Source organism: Chinchilla lanigera, unplaced genomic scaffold, assembly GCF_000276665.1.
Source record: "Chinchilla lanigera isolate Chin_1 unplaced genomic scaffold, ChiLan1.0 scaffold00070, whole genome shotgun sequence".
In the NCBI taxonomy this organism is placed as follows: Eukaryota; Metazoa; Chordata; class Mammalia; order Rodentia; family Chinchillidae; genus Chinchilla; species Chinchilla lanigera.
Window position 1 is genome coordinate 2,753,678 of NW_004955471.1, and position 20,693 is coordinate 2,774,370.

Sequence of the window (20,693 nt, forward strand, 5' to 3'; positions counted from 1 at the left end):
AGGCCTCTCTTACTACCCTTTGACGTAATAGAATTCATTACTTCGAGGTTGGGGAGACATAGCCAAAAGCAAAGTCACCTATGTTCCTGAAGGGGATTTTAAAACCAAAGGAGAATCAGTCGGCTTTTTGTAGTAAGGGCCAGATGTTTTGAAAGAGAAAACAAATTTTTTAAGCTCAAAGTGAATAAGAGCTTGGAGGACTCAGAGTATAGTGGTTATACCATAAATGTAAGTTGTACAGTTGGAAGCTGTGTAGTAGACCCAGAAGGAAATAAGAGCTCAGCCCCTGGAAGGAGGAAGACAGTCTGAAGGCATTTGACCAGAATTTAGCAGGCTGGAGAGGATGGCCCCTCTGTCCACTCCCCTGAGTCAGCTGAGAGGACAAGCAGTTCCCTGGGGGACACGGAGGCCTTTAGAGCAGAGAGGGTCACCACTTAGTTCAGTAGGCCCCATTGACAAGGCCTCTGGTCCCACACACTGGGGTAGGTGACAGTGACCATCTGCATGCCCTTTGGAATACTGAGTGCCCAAGAGTTTCCTGAGTTTCCCTCCACAGCAGCTTTCTCAGTGCCGCCAGCAACCCAGAAGTAGCTGGAAGTAAGAGGGTGGCAGGGGCCTGTGGTCAGGGAGGAGCTAGCCATGCGCTGACATGGACAGCAGGAAGAGACCCAAGTCAGTACACCCTGGGCAGGCTGCCTCTGAGCTCAGGACAACATGGAAATCTTCCAAGAAAAAGAAGATGGGGAGGAGTAGGAAGGAGAGGGAGGAGGAGAGGGGTTGAATTTAAGCTTGCAAAAAGTGCAAAGTTCAACCAGAAGGTGAAGTTATGGGGCTCTTGAGTAGAAAGTGGACTTAGCGACTATGTATGAGGAGGATACAGCCCATAGCATCAATGATCAGCATGCTGGTGCGTGTTCACAGAGGCCCATGTGTCAGGGTTGGACTGTAGGCTGGTGTTCTTGGGAGGTGCTGTGGACCTTCAAAAGGAGGGGACTGTGGGAGGCCTTTAGGTCATTGGGGGTATGCCCCAGAGGGACCCCAGGCCCTTCCTCTGTCTTTTTTTGCTCCCTGGCCATTAGGTAAGCCATTTGTTCCACTAAACATTCCCTGTCATTGCTATCTGCCACCACCATCAGAGACCTAAAAGCAGTAGGTCTACCTAGTCATAGACTGGAATTTCTAAAACTGTGAGCCAAGATAAATCTTTTCTCTTTATAAGTTATTTATCTCTGGTATTTTGTTACAGTGACAGAAGGCTGACTGACACATCCCATCCTTAAGTTTGCAGGAGGCTCCTAGGGGCCATAGATCAGCTCTTCACTGTGTTTAGAGTTATTCATGTAGTTTGGATGCGTATGCATTGAGAAATGATTATTCCTTTTACTTCTGTGATAGTAAGTATGGCTGAAACAGATCATAACAGTAGAGACTGAAGATTGCTGTTATCCACAAAATACTTTAAGCTATAACTAGGTCCATTTTAAAATCTCTGATAGATTTATTCTCTCTTTTGTGCAAGTATAATTTTAAATTAACTGTCACTAGGAAAAGAACAAAAGCTTAGACGTTAGATAGTGTCCTTGAAATCCTCTCCAAACTATCATAATTCCTTTTTTTCTTTTCTTTTGGTACCAGGAATCAAACTCAGGACCTTGTGCTTTTGCCAGGCAGGCACTGTGCCACTGAGCTGTATTGTATCCCCGCCCTATCATAAATCCTAAACCGAGAACCATCGTGTAAATTTGAAGAGAAATTCCATCTTAGATTTAACTGATTGTCTAGGAGCAAGTAACTTTTATTTTTCTTCTTTTTCCTTGGAGAGGGCTTTTAGTTTTGGTTTGGGATTTTTTGTTTTTAATGTAATGCTATTAATATTCAGATTTTAAATTGAATAAATATACTGTGGACATGTCTTGGGAGATAAAACCCAAATGGACATTCCTTTTATATCACTCCAAACTAAGACTAGAATTTAGCTGCTTGTTTTATATGGCGAGCTCACTTTTATTTTAGTAATTTCTATTTTTCTCTCTCCCTGGAAAAGAATAGAATTCTTTTCTCAAATAATACAAAGTAGTTTGGAAAATACACACACACACAGAGAATCAGCTCTGTCCCATTTTCCTGGGTCTGTTTCTGACAAATTCTGTTCTATATTGCAAAAGAGTAATGTTCTCATATTGTGACTATGTTTTCACACACAGCTTCATAACCAAAGTCTTGTGAAATTTCATGTCCTCATTATTACATATGTGAGTTATTTAAGCACCTTGCCTTAACTCAAAACTAAATGGATTTTAAAAAGAATGTGCTAAAGTCAACTTGTTTTATTGCATAAATTACACATTTTGTGGTTGAGTTTTATTACTTGATTATGAAAAGAATCTACAAGTTTGCCTTTCAGGTCATTTTGGATAATCTAGTAGTTTATTCCGTGGTTGAGGGCTTTCTGTTCTGGTTTTTGTTTCTTTGTTTTACTTTTCAGTGAAAATGAGTTGGTAGCTCAGAAGGTATCTACGCTCAGTTATGGAAGGAATGAGAGATGTGATTTTTCTTTGTTTTTAAAGACAGGATCTCACTAAGTTGCCCAGATTGGCCTTGAACTTGTGATTCCCCTGCCTACCCTCCCTGATATTTGGGATGACAGACACCACTTTGCCTTTCTCTTTCTTAGACTTTTTTGGCAACTTAATGTATCCTCTGAGTATGGGCTGAATAGAAGAAAAAGTGCTGTTAATTTAAATTTTCTTTCCTTCTTTTGATCCCCTCTTTAGGTAACTAACTAGAAAAATTTTTTCCCCACTTGGTGTTGAACTCAAGGCCCTTATACTGAGCTGCACCCTTATCCCTTTTTTATTTATTTATTTAAAAATTTTGTTTTCCTTTTTATTTTTTTGAGACAGAGTCTCATTAAGTTGCTAAATTGCCCAGGCTGAACTCAAACTTGTGATCCTGCTTCTCAGTCTCCTCAGGTGCTGGGATTACAGGTGTGTGCCACTGTACTTGGCTCTGAGAACTAAAATTCAAAGTCAACATGTAAAATCCAAGAAAAATACAAACTAAAAACAGAGTACTAGGCACAGGGCAGGACAAGGAACTTATATCTTGCATTTGTAACTACTGTTTCAAACAAGAAAAAACCGATAAGAAGCTCTTGAGAAACTCTTATCAGTCATTGCAGAAAGTAGCTCAACCCAGCCTAATCTGGGAGAGACTTCAAGGGTTAAATTCCTGAAAGCATTAGGAGATTTTCTTTTCCTATTTGTTAAGCATGCTGGAAAAGAATGATTTTGTTAAAATAAATTCCGTTAAAATACCTCTGGATGTATGTGAAATGCTCTGAGTGGATTTGCTGCCTGCAGAGGAGGTGGCTGCCTAAGCGGACATGGCAGACGGCTGTAGGAAGTGTTGGTGAGCATGGTCTCTAATTCTGGTTAGTGAACTCCTAGCAGGCTTGCTGATGAGAAGTAGGGCTCTTCCAGGCTTGTTCCACTCTCAGTCAAGACCACCTCTGTGGGATTCCTATGGGACAACTGCTGTGAATATTTTGATGCATCTCCTGCCAGTCTTGGGCTCTTTCCATATACTTTTTAATTTGCACAGTTGGTCTTGTAGTGGACTTGCTGGCTCATACATTTTTTTTTTTTTTTTACTGACAATGTGTGTTTCTGTTTTAGTCACTTATTGCTCAGACAAAAATACCCAACACCCAAAGTTAAAGGAGAAAAAGTTTATTTGGTTTATAGTTTGTAGAGGTTTCAGTCCATAATCGACTGGCTCTAGGACAGGGTGGCATTGCAGAGGAGAAATATTTCATTGCAGGCAGAAGACAGCAAAAGCAAGCAAGGGACAGTCACAACTCTTTCTGCCCCTTTTATCTTATCCAAACTACTTAGGGCAGGTAGCACTTAATCCCAGTGCCCTTGATCCTGGCATTGCACCATGAATCACTTCCAGTGTCACACACCCTGGATCCAGCCATCTCTGAGAAAGCACCACCTGTGACTGCATGAGGCCTTGGGGGACATGTAGACACAAGCCATAATAGTTTGATTCTTTTGAAAACATATTCAACCTCATAAGATTATCTACTATCTATCTATTGGGACCACAGATGTGGTTTCCTGTTGTTGTTAGATATTTAGGCTATTTCTAATTTTTGCCCGTTACAAATACAGTTGCGATCAACATCCTTGAACTTGAATTTTTGGCCATCTCCGGATCATTTCCTAAAGATAAATTCTTAGATGTAATACTACTTGGTCAAAAGGCAAATACTTTTACATGATGACCTGTGCTACTTCCACCCTCAGATAACAAGTGGAAGCAATCTGGTGCATGTTAGTGCACTTTCTGACAAGTCAGTGTATGTACAAAATGCATGTTTATATAACCCTTAAAAAGGTTGGACCGGGTGTGGTGTTGCAAGCCTGTAATCCTAGCACTCAGGAGGCTGAGGCAGGAGGATCGTTGCCAGTTTGAGACCAGCCTGGGCTACAAAGTGAGCTCCAGGCCAGCCTGAACTGCATAGCGAGACTCTCTCTCAAAAAGATGGAAAAAAAATAAAGCTTGGTTCTGGGGGGTGTTAAAGGACTTTAGGCAGAGGGATGATGTGATCTGGCTTTATTTCCATTTTAGAAGTGTCCCTCTGACTGCTTCGCTGCAAATATGGACTGCAGAGAGCAATAACAGAAGCAGGAGTCTACTGCTGTCACCAGAAGTGAGATAGCTGCTTGGTGGCCGTGAACTGTGCTCAGATTCAGGTTGTTTTTGCAGAGCAATGGATTAGTTATGGGGACTGAGGGAATGAGAAGAATGCAGATTCGCTCCAAGTCTTTTAGACCTTAGCAACTGGAAGGATGGCGTTGACATCAAGTAACAAGGGGAGGGCTGACAGTGGGATAGTCTTAGGGAGACAGACTATAAATTCGGTTTGGAGAGCATAGTTTGAGATGTCCATTAAGAATCCAAGTGGAGAAGACCCAGGTGTAGTGGCTCAGACCTGTAATTCCAGCTCTGGGGAGACTGAGGCAGGAGGATCGCTATGAGTTTGGGGTCACCCTGGGTAGACAGTGAGTTCAAGGGCAGCCTGAACTGCACAGCAAGACCTTGTCTCAAAAAACAAAGACTCGGGGCTGGGGATTTAGCTCAGCGGCAAAAGCGCCTTCCTGGCAAGCGCAAGGTCGTGAGTTCGGTTCCCGGTACCGGAGAAAAACCAAAAAAAAAAAAAAAAAAAAATCAAAAAACAAAGACTCCAAGTGGAGATGTTTACATGTCTGGAGTGCTGGAGTAAGCAGACAGGTGCTGGAAATACAATTTGAGGGGTCATCAGCATAGATGGCATTTAAAGCCAAGAGATTAGGTGAGGTTACAAAAGGAGACAGTGCAGACAGGAAAGAGGACAAAAGGCTGAGGAGGAGGATCAGCCCACTTGGATAGTACTTCTGTGTACTAGGCACTGCTGCTTGCACTTTGCGTTGTTTACTGCAGGCCGAATCCATTTAATCTTCAAAACAGATCAGCGGAGAGCACAGTCACGAGCTTCACTTCTAGCGTAGGAGTCAGAGGACCAGAAAGGTGGTCAGGAGATGGAATAACTTACGGTTTCATCAGATGAACTGATAAAATAACTCTTACCTGCCTTGTTGAATAATGCATACTGCTGTGAAAAGGTCATGTGAAATGTTTTTCGCATATGTTTTGTCCAGTATGTCTCAGAAATCTTAGAAGTACTGGAAAGCATTCCAGTTATATTTTAAAGAATCAGCGTGGGGCTGGGGATTTAGCTGAGTGGCACAGCACCTGCCTGGCAAGCGCAACGTCATGAGTTTGATTCCCAGTACTGGAAAAAAAAAAAAGAAGAAGAATCAGTGTGACTAATCTGTACACAGGTGCTTTTGTTTCCAGCTGACCACGCATTCTAGGAAGGAACACGGGAGAGTGAGAAAATGTGTCTGTTCAAAGGGGAGAAAAGGCAAGGCATCATTTATTCAATATTTCTGTTTTTGAGGGGCAAGGTAGTGCTGGGGATCAAACTCAAGGCCTCACACCTCATGTGCTCTACCACTGAGCCACATCCCCAGCTCAATACTTCCTACAAACATTGTATTCATTTTGCTTCCAGGCACCCCTTCCTCAGGAACTATGCATTCTCTAATTGTATTAGGGGTGTGAAAGCCACGTCACTACAGGGAAACTGTCCTCGCTCCTACCACCTCAGCCTATAATATATTCAGAGCTTCTCAACGGCACCCATGGCCACGATGCAGAAAGTGAACTTGCGCTGTGCTTGTCAACTTCTCCTCCTTGGTGAGCATGTCAGTATGAACAGGGAGTGGGAAGGGAGGGTTTGCAAAATGCTTTTTAACGCAGATCACTTGTTGGGAAGAGGACAAATGGAACTTGAGTCCAGAAGTCAAAATATCTTTGAGAATAGTGCTCCTTGAGAAGTCTTCCCGTGCCTTTGGCGGTTCCTCTAACTCAGGTTAAATACTATCATCTTAAATAAGGTCACTAGCAAGGTAGAACCAGAGAGGTATCTAAGAAAAATCAAAGTAACTGCAGAGGTATGTCTCCTACTGAAGGCAGAATGTGACATAACCCACAGATGTGTTCATGCCCCTCAACACGAGGAAGCACAATGACCCTTGAATAATAATACCAGGAAAGAGAATCCAGAGTGAGTTCAGAGGTGTGAAAAACAGTAAAAAGCTAAAAAGGATCCTTTTAAGGACATATTCACAGCAAGAACCAAAACAAGAAGACCCTAGGGAAGGTGATGTCATGCTAGAACAGTAACGGAGAAAGCAGAACTAGCCAAAGTCTCCTTTTTGCTATTCTTCTCTCAGTAACGACCTGCAGATGGCACGGGTAAAAGAGGCATGGTTAGGAGGAAGCCTAATCCGAGGAAGACAAGAAACAGGAGGAGAGGTTTTTGTGAACTTTGCTACTTTAATGAGTTTGGTTTTAGGCACAGGTAACTTACATCCTAAGGTATTTAGAGAAAATAAATTAGACTCTTACAGTTTAATGTTACCCATCTCACAGAGTAATTTTCTGAACTGAAAGTCAATGTAGACTCGTAGGAATGAATGTTGTCAAACTAAGTTTATATGGAAGTAAGTTACAAAACTTCATGTAGAGTACTGAACATTTAGGGACTCAGTAATCAACTTAAAGCCTAGGCTTTGTATCTTTTTTTCCCCAGTACTTGGGGGTTGAGTCCCTGCCCTTTGCACTGAGCTACAACCCTAGCCCTTTTGTATTTTGAGACAGGGCCTTGCTAAGTCCCTAAGTTGCCTGGCTAGGCTCAAACTTGCAATCCTTCTGCTTCAGCCTCCCAGAGTGCTGAGATTACAGGCATGCACTATAGACCCCACAACATTATATTGGAGCATTTCTGCTATGTCATTAAATATTTTTCTATACTATAATTTTAAATACTTACATATTGCTCAATTACATGAATATGTTCTAAATTCCTTAACACATTTACAATGGTCAAATTTAGACTGTTTAAAGGTTTTGGCTTTTGAAAATCATGCTAAGAGCCAGGCATAAGGGTAGTTTTGGCACCAGGGAGGCTGAGTCAGGAAGATCACTTGAGGCTAGTACTTTGAGACTAGCCTGGGTAACATAGTGAGATCTCATTTTAAAAAATATTAAACTGGGCACGGTGGCACAGGCCTGTAATCCCAGCCCTTGGGAGGTTTAGGCAGGAGGATCACCGCAAGTTCGAGGCCAGCCTGGGCTACAAAGTAAGCTCAAGGCTAGTCTGAACTGCATAGCAAGACCATGTCTCAAAAAGACAAAAAAAAAAGAAAAATTTTAAAAGTAAAAAAAGTTAGAATTATGGATCATTTTACACAAAACTTTTCAGTTTTTGGTTTTTTTGGGTTTTTTTTCCAGTACTAGGAGTCCAACTCAGAATCTCCCACTTGCCAGGCCGGCGCTGTGCCGCTGAGCTAAATCCCCAGCCCCCTAAAACCTTTCAAATTACAAAAAAAAGGTCAAGTTTTCAAATGAGGAATAAATGGGACCGGTGATATAGCTCAGTGGCTTAAGTGCCTGCCTGGCAAGTGTAAGGTCATGAGTTGGATTCCCGGTACCAAAGAAAAAACACAAAAAAACGAAGAATAAATGACTCAAATAACAGTCTTTTAATAAGTTTCAACAAAATTATTTCTAGAAAAAGGTACCTATTTGTGCTCTCACCAACAATACGAGTGCCTAGTTTTCCTTACTCCTATCAATACTGGAAGAACTTGATGGAAAAACTTTTTTGGAGATTGTTTTTTATCATGGCAAAATATGTATACAGAGGAACCCTGAAATTTGCAGGGATTACATTCCTATAGCACCTGAAAATTGTAAGAAGCCGCGATGTCAGATATGGACAGAAAAATGCCTAGAAATGCCTATTTTTATAGTTTAAGCACTAAATATGCTATATCTCCTACAGTTATGTAATTTAATAAAATACTGTATTAATAAACCCTTACAAGGTGCGGGGTGTTTTGGTGGCATTTTAGGGATCTTAGGGCTAGAAGAACACTGGAAATAACTACAGGAATAGAGCAACCTGTTATGATGCGGGAATGCTGGCACATCCGCCTGGGCAGCAGCCAATCAGCAGCAAGGAGAACTGAATAAAACTCTCAGATTGGCTACATACAAACCTCCCACCACCAAAGCTAGGATATTTGCAGTTCCCCCAAAATTGTAGGGGTTTCCAGGAACAATTCTTAGGTTCTAAGCAAAAATCTGCTCGCAACCGAGGCCAAATATTCTTAAGCATGGCTTCGTGGGGGTCTACTGTATAGTATACCATTTACCAGTTTCACCATATGTAAGTAAATAATTCTCAGCGGTATTAAGGACATTCAGAATGTTGTGCAACCATAGTTATCAAGGCAGGATAGGAAAGGGCTATAGAGCTTTGCACCAGAAATAAGTGCTTCAACCTAGAAATCAGACATGTCACTTCTGATGCAGCCTGAAGAACTTGGTTAGAGCTAACAACACGCAGAGGGCAGAGAATGTCTTCCTCCAGTGTCCGCTACATGAGATAAGCACTGGAAGTAGATGTGCCTGGAAGTCTCTACAGCTTTATTCATATCCCTGTTGATGCAAAACTGGCTTCGTGAGAGGAGTCTGGTATCGCATGCTGCCCTCTCCTCTCAGTGTCCGGAGGAAAGGCCTGCTTAATGCTGAGCTGCACACTCAGCCCACAGGTGCGAACGGTATCCTTGGTGTCGGGGAGTGCAGTGCCCTGTTATTCCCTCTCCTCTGCCTCTCTTGTCAGTCCCTTTCCGTGTGTTTGCTTTTGATGGAATCCAGGGCCTTGAACACGCCAGGCAAAGGCACCAACACTGAGCTGCAATCCTGGCCTCTTAAGTCAGTCTTTATTACTAAATTTGGTGGGTTTTTTTTTTCATCTTCTCCTTCTCTTGAAGCTTTTTTTCAAGCACACAATTCAGCTTCCCTGTAAGCAGTGAGTGCCATACCAGCCCATCAGATTGATTTGTGTGTATCTGAATCAAATGGTAGACAGAGATTGCGACTTTTTTTTAGGAAGGTCCTAGGAAATCAGCGGGTTCCCTCCGATTCATATGTTGAAGTTCTCTCACACACACACAGACACACACACCCCGTGTGGCTGTCCTTGGAGGTGGGGACTATAAAAGAAGTAATTAAGGGTAGATGGGGTCATAAGGTTGGGGCCCTAATCAGATAGCATTTGTGCCCTTGTGAGAGATGCCAGAAATTGCTGCTGTACTTGCTCATAGAAATCACCAAGAGGAGGCCATGTGAGAATGTGGAAAGAAGGTAGCAGCGTGCTCCCCGGCCCCCCACCCCCACCCCAAGCAAGCCCTTTCCAAGAACTGATTTGGCTGGGACCTTGATCTCAGACTTTCCAGAACTGCAGGAAAATACACTCTGCACACAGTCTGCGATATTTGGTTATTGTGGCCTGTTATAGTTTATATCTACATGTCCCCAGAGCCTCGTGACACAGAGGCAGGGCTTTAGGAAAGTGATTGGATTCTGGTGCTGTATAGCTGGCTTTCAGTCTGGTGGCAGCATCTGGTGGGAAGAGGTGGCTCCCTGGGGGTGACATGGGAGGGTCTCTCTCCCTGCCTGCCCCTCCCTTTGCTCTCTGCTTCCCCATTGTCATGACCTAAGCAGCTTCTCTCCGCTAAGCCCTTTAGCCATGGCATCCCACCTCAAAGCCAGCTGACTACGGACTGAAAGCTCTAACAAAGGTGAAAAAATAAACCTCTCCTCCTCTTAAAAAAAAAAACAAAACAAAAAAAAACTGGCTTCATTCAATTGCTGACAAAGGTGAACAGTCTTGGCTGGGGATATAGCTCAGTGGCACAGCACCTGCCTGGCAAGCGCAAGGTCTTGAGTTTGATTCCCGGAACCAAAAAAAAAGAAGGTAAACAGTCCTTCTATTAATGTTTCAGTTTTTATAAAGCCATATAAATCTTGGAATAAATGGAAAATGGCTGAGGCAGGAAGATAACAAGTTCACAGCCTGGCAATTTAACAATTCAGTGAGACCCTGTCTCAAAGTTTAAAAAATAAAAAGGTTCTGGGGTGTGGCTGAGGGTGAAAGTTGTGGATTTAATCCCTAGTATTACAAGAGAAAAAAAAGAAAAAAGGTAGATACGGTGGCTACTCAGAAGGCTGAGGCAGGAGGATCACAGGTTCAAGGCTGCTGGGGCAACTTAATAAAACGCTGTCTCAAAATTTTTTTAAATATCAAATGGAATAAAAGGACTAGGGATGTAGTTTAGTGCTCCCTGGGTTCAACCCTCAATGCTGCAAAAATCAAAATAAAATAACAAAGACGAAAGAAGTGAAAAATTAATTTAGAACAAATCATTTGACTTAAATGAAAGGTCAAATCAGTGAGACAGTGATCTGGAAACCCTGAACTGTACTGAAATGTGCTGAACAGTTGCCTTTGGGCCTGTGTTTCTCAGCGTTTGAGGTATGTGTGTGCTGATGCTCCTACAGCAGCGTTAGCTTTATAGTTTTCACACAGTCATTGTGGGGGTCTGGAGAGGATGGTAAATGCTGTAAAACTCTGTACAAGGGCCTGATTGTCTTTTTTAAGAAAGTAGAAATCAGTACTTTTCATTAAATATGCACTCATCTTTTTAGTTCATTCCTGCCCAAAGTTTTATGTTGTTTGTATAAAAAATAAGTGCTAGAGAACTGTAAAATATTTTAATAACTCTAGATTTGTACAGTACAATAAAGGACAAGGAATTACAGTGATAAAGTTCAGACTGCTTTCCAAATTTCACAGCTGTCCTACTTGGGCTTTATTTTCTGATACATCTTACACTCACCTATAATTTTCTGTGCTTTCTGTTTACTCTCTGGACTGGTGGCCTAGCAACTTCATTCATCTTGCAGGTTACTATATGGACCACTCTGGGTTTTTTTGTTTTTGTCTTTTTGAGACAGGGTCTCGCTGTGCAGTTCAGGCCGGCTGTGAGCTCACTTTGTAGCCCAGGCTGGTCTCCAACTTGCAATGATCCTCCTGCCTCAGCCTCCTGAGTGCTGGGATTACAGGCATGTGCCACCATGCCCGGTTATATGGGCCACTCTGAACCTAGCTGCATGCCTGTAATTCCGATACTTTGGAAGGCTGAGGCCTGAGGATTGGAGTTCGAGCCCAGCCTGGCCAACTTAGCAATTTAGTGAGATCCTGTCTCAAAATTAAAAAAGGGCAGGGGATGTATCGAAGTGTAAAGTCCCTGGGTTCAATCCCCAATAGCAAAAAGAAAAAAAAAAGGCCAGGAGAGAAGAATTATCGGTTCCCTCTTCTCTGGCCACTTGTTATTGGAAGGGGCGCTGTCCCTACCTCACCATGTCACAGAGAGCTTTGTTTCATCAGCAAGTGCTATTCTTGAAACTGCGTGTTCATTACAGTGCTTCTGGAAAGAGCAGAGAAAGCGCGGTGTGTTATCCGCGGTTATCTCGTGTCACAGGGGAACTGTATTCACTCCACCTGCGTCTCACACTACTAGACGTGATCCTGGCAGGAGCTGAAAGATTCACAGTGGAGGCTGAGCAAACCCATCCCAGCTGGTTTTTAAAAATCCCTTCCAAGGGGCTGGGGATTTAGCTCAGTGGCACAGTGCTTGCCTGGCAAGCATGAGGTCGTGAGTTCGATTCCCGGTACCGGAAAAAAAAAAAAAAGAAAAAAATCCTTTCCATTCAATTATTTTGAGTAAAATCCCACTGAAAAGTGAAAACTCCATGGCAAATGATAAAAGTGAGGAAATGCCAGGATAATAATATAAACAAGCCAGTTCCAGGCAAAGAGGACGTAAGGTGGCACTACCAGGGCAGAGTGATCAAAGATAACTTAATGACTTATTTCTGCAGTATGTGCCATAGGCTACTAGGCTCCCTACATGTGAGTGTTGCTGTTTTTGGTTACATTTCAGGTAGATCAAAAACTCCAAATACCTTACAGTTTCCCTGAAGGTCCTAGATATCTCATAATTTTCTTTGGGGGCAAGGAAAAAACACATTCTGGCAACTTTAATAAAAACTCATTTTATTTGCTATAAGCGGTGCATACTGAAGTCAGAAGAACCAGCCTAGAAGAAGATACTGGCTAGCCTGCCCGTCTTGTTCAACACTCTAGACTGAGCCAGACGAGTGTATGGCTTCTTCTGCCAGTGCTTTACTATGTCCAGAAGTCAAAGTCCAGGCAGAGTCTGCTCAGCTGACCTAAGTCCCATGCCCCGCCCTGGGCGGTGGCAGAGCCAAGAGGCAGGCTTACAGAAGGGCTCATCCGGGATCTCCTTAGAGTCTCTAGTGGGAGGCAGGCACAGGAATTTTGCCAGGACTACATATATGTAGGAGCATGATTACCCAGGTGGAAATCACGGTGCTGCTGGGAAGTGGAAACGAAGCTCAGTATTCAGAAAAGACCACACCCACCACCTAGAGCGGAAGCTGATCATGTTAATGGTGTGGAAGCCTGTGAATCTTGTAGTCTGTTGGGTGGATATGCTCTCATTTATTCTTTTCCTGTGGTTGCTTCCTCCTCCTCCTCCTTTTCCTCCTCTTCTTCCTCCTCCTCTTCCTTCTCCTCCTCCTCCTCCTTCTCTTCCTCCTCCTTCTCTTCCTCTCCCTCCTCCTTCTCCCTCAGGCATATACACTGAAAACTGTGTTCTTAGGTCTGAAATTGCTGGGTTAAAGGACAAGAACACACTTTTTATTTCAAGAGTGGCTTCCCAGTGGCTAGATACTTGCCTGATTTAAGGTCACCCTGTGGAAACCTCTTACTGGGTCCAATGGGGCATGGGCCTGCTGGGAAATGCATACTCTTCAGAGCGCTTCTCTTTCCTTGTAATTATTTTTATCTCAGTTATCAGGGCAAACCGAGAGGTCACTGCTCAGTGGATCCACAGATCAGAAGAGAGAGGCTCACATTTGCCTGAGGGGATCTGTGCCTGGGGAATGCCTGTGATAGGCATAGCATGGGGCCCGTCTTCTACAGCCCCGGCCCTCCTCTGGCCAAGTCTGCAAAGGCTGGGGGCAGGAAGCAGTCATCGCCCCTAGTGACTTTCCTGAGAAGGGTGTTGGCGTGTGCTGACCTGCAGACTCCCCGATTTCTTCAGAGGATATGAATTTTAATGTGGGAGGGTTGGAGAAGCCTACCCCACACACTCACTTCCTCCCAGCTCCTCCAGAAACACCCGCTTCTCAGCGAGCTTGTCAGACTGGCGGGAGGAAGTGGCAGTGTGCCTTGCTTCACAGTTGCCCAAGAGTCAGCGTATTCCTCCCGGAGAGTGGAGAGCATGGCCGCTTGTGAGTACCTTCAGATCAAGGACTTTTCCCTTAGTATTTCTTGCAGTAGTTACCACAGAGCTTTGCCTACCCAGGCACTCAGTCAATATTTGTCATCCCGATATCCCAAGGTCAGCACGGTAGTTCCAGAACTCCCTCGGAAGTCTCAAGCTATGTCGCTAAGCTAGGATGTCTAGGGCTGCTGGAGGAGGTGCTCCTGCTTTGAAATAACCAGGGAGGTCTGAAGTCCAGGCTCAGGGTTTCCCCGGAAAGCAGAGTGCCTAGCGCAGAGGGGTGAGGCGGGGCCGCCCCTCCCTATCCAGCCTCCTCTGAGCCCGAGGTGCTCCAGCCCCAGCCTGGGGCCTTTTCCAGCTTCTTAGTGTGGTTTCCCACAAAGCCTCCAGAAGAATGCTTCTGTCTTCTGCATCACCACATCAACTTCATGGCACCTCTGCCACGGACTTCTTGGCCTGCAGCTCTTAGCTCAGTTGTCCTCTCTTGGAATAGTCCGAAGTCTCCTGTAAGCTCACCACCTTCAGCTTCCTGGCATTTCTCAGCATTTTCCCTTAACATTTACGCTGCCAGCGACTTGCTATTCCCTTACCCTTCTCCTCTGTCTCTCTGCATGTTACTCCATGAAGCTGGAACTGCGCTTGGTTTTTCCCCACTGGCGGACTGCAGTACAACAGCACAGTCTCTGGCATGTGATGGGTACTCAGTAAATACTCTGGGGATGAGTAGCAGTTTTGCGTATCATACTGTAATCCTGGAAGACACAGAGATTCTGACTTGATTCTGGGTTCAGTCTCTGTAGCCCTTACCCAGGTTGCTGGGAAGACTACGTTCTCAGTGTTGTTCTTCTCAAATTGCACTGCTCAGTTGCTTAGGTCACGAACTCTCACCAGGCTCTATGAAGAGAAAAGTTCTTTAAACATGCAGAGGTTGACTTAGTGGTAGAGCACTTGCTCGGCTCCATTCTCAGCCCTGAAAAAAATGTAACGAGGATGTCAGACACATTTGGGCAGTTATTATACTGTGTGAGGGTTCATCTTTAAGAAAGGTGCACTACCAGAGAGAAAGGGGGGCATCTCTTATTACTCCTTCATACTTTATGATAAAATATACAGTCTATAACATAAAATTTCTCATCTTAACCATTTTTACACATACTGGCACATTATAGTTAAGTAGGTTCACACTGCTGTACAAGCACCACCACTGTATGTATTACTGATGCTAGTTCACGCACTCATTGTGCAGCTCCCTGTATCTGGGTGGATTCACCGTCTCCTGCTCAAATGGCAGCCCCAGAGTGGCTTGGCTACTTGGCCGTCCTCTCCCTTTGACCATAATAACTGCTGAGTGACAGCCTGCAGGGGACGGCAGTGTCCTAACACGGTTTGATGACAGCCGAAGTAGCTATGATAGGGGAGCGTCTTTCCAGCTCGGGAAGGTTTTGTTGTTTTCTTTTCTGTTCCTGTACTGGGGCTAGAACCTGTCTGCCTATGTTGGCCGCCACTGACCATGTAACCCTGAGCCCTTCTGAGACAGGGTCTCGCCGAGTTGCCCAGGCTGGCCTACAACTTGCAATCCTCCTGCCTCCATTTCCCAAGAAGCTGGGCTAACAGGTATGCACCGCTGTATCTAGATAGGAAGAGATTTTTTTTTTAGGAAGCCTGGAAATGTTGAATCTGCTTGGTGGGCAGGAAGCATGCTTTCTGGAGGCTAAAGTCAGCAGGCAGGGCTGGGGGGGCTGAGCTGACAGAGTTGCAGAGGGTGACAGCTGGAGTGTGGGTAGCGGCTTCAGAAGCTGGACCCACCCCTCTGCCGAGGTTTTCAGTGACATAGTCCACTAATTTACTGAAGGAGCATATTCCTTTTAGCATCTTTCTTTGTTTTGTTTTGTTTTCCTTAAGTGATGAGAGAATGCAGCCTCACACATCCAGTCTGGAAGACATCTAAAGATCTTTTATTTCTCGTCATTATATCGTTTATGTTTTGCTATGACTGTAATCTATATCTCTCCCTTGTAAAGGTGTCAGCCTGCAGCACAAACTGCTAGGTGCCTGCTCAGAACCTACTGTCCCTTTTCCCTTTGTGGGAAAATTCAGATTCCATGTCGGGTGGCACCGGACAGCACCTGATAAAATACCACACTTTCCATCTTTGTCTGCAGTAAGGCGTGGCCCTGTGAGTAAGTTCTGGGCCAAGAGATAAAAAAGCAGAAATGCGGTAGGAGATGCTTGGGAAGGCTGAGAGCACAAGCCCACACGGCGGGGTGGGGCCTGCTTATGCTTTCCCTTCTTTCTGCGCAGAAGGCGCCGTGGTCAGCACCTTGTACTGTGAGGTGACTTGAGTGCACAAGGTGCTGCTTCCCTGCAGGATCAGGTGACGCTCCTGACTTCTTGTGCATATGCCAGAGGAGAGAGGGGGAGAGCTATCAAGACATAGCTTATGGCTCTTACCGCTATAATTTCAATTTTTTTGAATAGCCTGAACCGCTCAGGACATTCAGCAGCAGGTGGATGGGAGTTTACAGCTGGCGACCTTGTGACTCACCTGGGAAAGGTGCTCCTGTCTGCAGCCGAACCCACAGAAGGGGCAGGTTTCCTCCCAGATCCTCTCTACTTCATCTGGACTGAGATGTGGCCAGCTTGTATGGGCTCAGTCTTTAACTCATCCAGGGACTGAGCACAGGGAGGGCACTTAGGGGCTGAGTGCTGCCTGCCGTATGTACCTGTGTCCCCCAGGCATCTCAAACTTGACAGGTCTGACTGTAGCACTGCCCACCCCAGTTACCACTGCCAGCACACCGGTTCCGATCGCATGTTCTTTCTGTGCGTGATGTGCGCGGCACTTGTGAGGCCATCTTTCCCACCTTCTTCCCCATTTCCAAAATGCAGGCTCCTGTCCAGTCCTAGGAACTCCCTCTACAATTTATTTTGTTTCTATTCCTTTGGCTCCAATGTCACTTGAAGGGGTAGGACTGGATCCCTATTCCCTGCACAGCTGCTAGGGAGAAGACACAAGGCGGTCACAAGTGTAAAGCTGTCCCGAGGCTTCTGGTAGCATTTGGGTACAACCCAAAGTCCTAAATAGGGTCTGGGAGGCTCTGCACCAACAACCTGGCCTTGCAGACCTTCCCCTCCCAGACACGTAAGGTACTAGCTCAGCCTTACTCCCTAGAACACACCATCCCAGGAGGGTGGCACAGACTTGCCTTCTTTGGATTGTTCCATTTTGGTTCCCCATTTAATGGTTAACTCCCACTGATTTTTTTTTTTTGGTCTTTTTTTTGTTTGTTTTTTTTCCCAGTACCAGGAATCGAACTCACAACCTTGCGCTTGTCAGGCAGGCACTGTGCCGCTGAGCTAAATCCCCAGCCCCTTTTTTGGTCTTTTTTGAAACAAGGTTTCATTATGCAGTTCAGGCTGGCCTTGAACTCACTTTGTTGCCCAGGCTGGCCTCAAACTTGCAGCAATCCTCCTGCTTCAGCCACCCCAGTGCCGGGATTACAGGTGTGTGGCACCGTGCTCTCCCATTGATTCTTCTGGACATTGATTTAATGACGCTTCTTCCGTAAGGCCTTCCTTGATCCCACCTCCAACCTGTATCAGGTTCTGGGATTATAACCTTTCACAGACCTCTTCACTGGAATTCCACAGTATTTTCATTTATTTTTAATTTTTGTTCCTTTTTGGCAGTGTTGGGGATGGAACCCATGGCCTCATACATGCTAGGCAAGCGCTGTACCATTGAGCCACACCCCAGCCCTAGCACTTTACCTGACTGAGTGTGTGTGTATGCTTGATTTTGGAATAGGACTTTCCCTTTTAAGACACAAGTACAGTGAGGACTGCACTGTTTTGGGTGTTCCTGCATCACTAGCACCCAGCACTGCTGCTCTGAACAGAAGGGTAACGTATTAATGAGCTGCAGGTGGAACTGGGAACTCAGTAACAGCTGCTTCTGTGATCACGTTCCTTGAGGTCCGACTCCCACGGTGGAAGGCTGTGAGGGAAGGGCTCCCCTGGCCGGCACACTGCCCCCGCTCCGCCCTGCCTCTCTTCTCCTCATCCCCGCCTTCAGCCACTTCTCCCCAGGCCATCTTCCTCCTCCTTTTCACCTCATCATCGTCACTTTCGGCAGGCATTTCACAAAACCAGTTTCATCTAATCATCTCAATCAAGACAGCTGGGATGACCCTGTCTCCATTTCACAGAGAGCTGGACAGCTGTTAGGCAATGAATGGAGAACTGGAACGTCCAGATGTTGGTTTCTCTTCACTTAGCTCTCCTGTGCATGGCACAAGGCAGTGGAATAACACAGGACTACTTAAGCCCCTTCACTCATGGCGGTGGTAACAGACCTAGTCAGTATCACATCCACCTGCCTGAAAGCACTGTGTGCACATGCGCGGGTGTGGTAACACGTAATCATTTAAAAGTTTTTTTTTTTTTTTTTTTTTTTTGCGGTGCTGAGGATCAAACCTAGGGCCTTGCACATACTGGCCAAATGATCTACCACTGAGCGGTATACCTAGCTTATTTATTTTTTTCCTTTCATCATGTTGCAAACATTTAAATAACTTGTTTTGCTCGAAATAGCTAAAGAACTGGCCACATTGAGTGAATCAGTTTTAGTGGCTGAGAGTGGAACGTAGTCAGGGAGGACAGGCAGTTGCTTGGAGCAGCGCTTTCTTTGGTTTTGTTTTGTTTTAAAACTCTTTACTGAGATATATTTCACATACCAAAAAACCTACTCATTAAAAGTTTACAATGCAGTGGCTTTGTTATATTCAGAGTTGTGCAACCATTACCAAAATATAAGTTTAAAATATTTTCATTAGCTCCCCCCCATCCCTTCTACATTCCCCCAACCTGCCAAAACACCAGTGTACTTGTCTGCATGAATTTCTCTGTTCTGAACATTTCATATGAATGGATAATATCACCAGTGGCTTCTGTGACTGGCTTCTTTCTCTTTGCTTACTGTGTTCATAGTCCACCGTGCTGTAGCTCGGATCAGCACTGTGTGGATTCATATTCCATCCTATGGTGGGACATGCCTGTAACCCCGGCAGTCTGGGAGGGCTGCTCCAGTCCAGCCTGGGCAACTGTGTAACTCAGTGAAACTCTGTCTCAAAATAAAAAACAAATAAAAGGGTTGGGGACGTAGCTCAGTGTGAAGGCCTAGGGTTCAATCCCCAGAACTGGAAAAAACCCATTATTTTTTCGAACTCAGGACCTCGTGCTTGCCAGGCAGGCATCGTGCCAATGAGGTATATCCCAGGCCCCTAAAATGCATTGTATGGAGACACCTACATTTTGTTTATTCATTCAATAGCCGATAGTTATGGGGTTGACTCCCCTTTCTGGCTACTATGAACAGTGCAATGAACATTTCTGCACAAGTATTTGTGCGTGTGTGTTTGTTCCTCCCGGGCGCATCTCTAAACTGGAACTGCCAGTCCTGTAGGACCTGAGTTCCAGTCCTCAGGCAGCCCCTTCAGGAGGGAAGCCCAGAGGACAGAGCTTCCTGTTTGTTTACACCTCTTGGGTTCGCCAGCGGCTTTCCTATTTGCCTCTTTTATTCTTTTTTCCTCTCTAGACTCCAATTCCTTGTTGATTTTAGTAGGAATGTGGAACCAGTTACTTGTACACCGTCTTGAAGTCGTTGGAGGATAGACATTAGTGTTTATCTGTGCGTTAGGCGTGCGTGATGCTGTGGTGCTGTTTTCTAACCAAAGAGTTGCTTGAGTAGGAGGCTTATTTAACTTATTCCAGAGGGTTACAGTCCTCCTGCTCCTTGTCCTGACAGACTTTCAATTACCCAGCGCAGAGTCTGAATGTTTTAAAGAATCACTTTGAAGTTTCTTGGTAATATTATAAAATTATTAGTCAACCTATAATATGTAAGTCTATGTTGTGAGCTTGTGAAAATGTATGCAGTTCCCAGTGTGTGCCTGAAACATCACAATAATTGTACTAGGGGTTGAACTCAGGGCCTTTGCAGTTACATTCCCAGTCTAGCTAAATCACGAAACTGCCTACACTTGGCTCAAATTTGTTATCCTCCTGCCTCAGCCTCCTTGCTCTTAGCGCTGGAATTACAGGCAAGCGCATGGCTGACGCATAGTAATTGCTTAATAACTTAAGTTGCTGTTATGAAGAGTCACCGTAATGAGTGAATGTTCCTTTTAGGCACACATTTCAATAAAGTATTAACGTTCCGGGGCCACAGTTGTGTTTCACAACGCAGGGGCTAGGAACGCTTTTCGGGGTGCACTGACATGAATTTGAACATCACCTCTACCCGGTGAAAACCACTCGTCTCCCGGTGTTTGCTTCCTGGGGGTTATTTTTAGTATAATAAAGCTGGCCTCTCCCGCCTCAAGGCAGTTGCACGCGCGGGACACGACAGAAACGAGGTTCCCCTGCTCCGCCGCCGTGGCTCCCAAGACGTGGATGAGCAGAGACGCCGCGGCCGCGGGAGCGCCGAGTGCGCCGGGAAGCGCGGGGAACGCGGATCGCAGACCCACGCCAGGCAGCGCGCCCGCGCGCGCGCAGGGACGACTGCTCTCCCGACGCTCGGCGCTCGAGCGTTCGGGTTCCCCGCCTGGGGCGCCGCGGGTGAGTCACCCCGCAGCGGGAGCCGCGGCGAGGGGAGGGGCGGGCGCCGGGGTGGAGGAGAGCAGAGGGACGCCGCTCCAGAGCGAGGACGCCTCGGAAGGAAGAGGAGGGGCGACTGCGCGTGGGGAAGAGAAGGAAGAGGCGTCCGGAGAAGCGAACGGAAGGGAAGGGAAGGGAGGGTGGCGGAGCGGGCGGGAGACGCCGGCGGGCGGGGAGAGGAGCGCGGGGCGGGTCCGG

General features: G+C 45.5%; 1 protein-coding gene across 1 annotated transcript in view; it reads left to right on the forward strand.

Annotated features, from left to right (window-relative positions):
- Positions 1-3,385: 3,385 nt before the first annotated feature.
- The window catches only part of Arhgap10 (Rho GTPase activating protein 10), a 295,503-nt gene continuing 278,195 nt past the window's right edge, over positions 3,386-20,693 (forward strand). The window contains exons 1-3 of the mRNA XM_013522864.1: positions 3,386-3,411; positions 13,680-13,845; positions 20,222-20,456. Of these exons, the coding sequence (XP_013378318.1) occupies positions 3,386-3,411; positions 13,680-13,845; positions 20,222-20,456 (427 nt within the window). The remainder of the gene's footprint in view (positions 3,412-13,679; positions 13,846-20,221; positions 20,457-20,693) is intronic.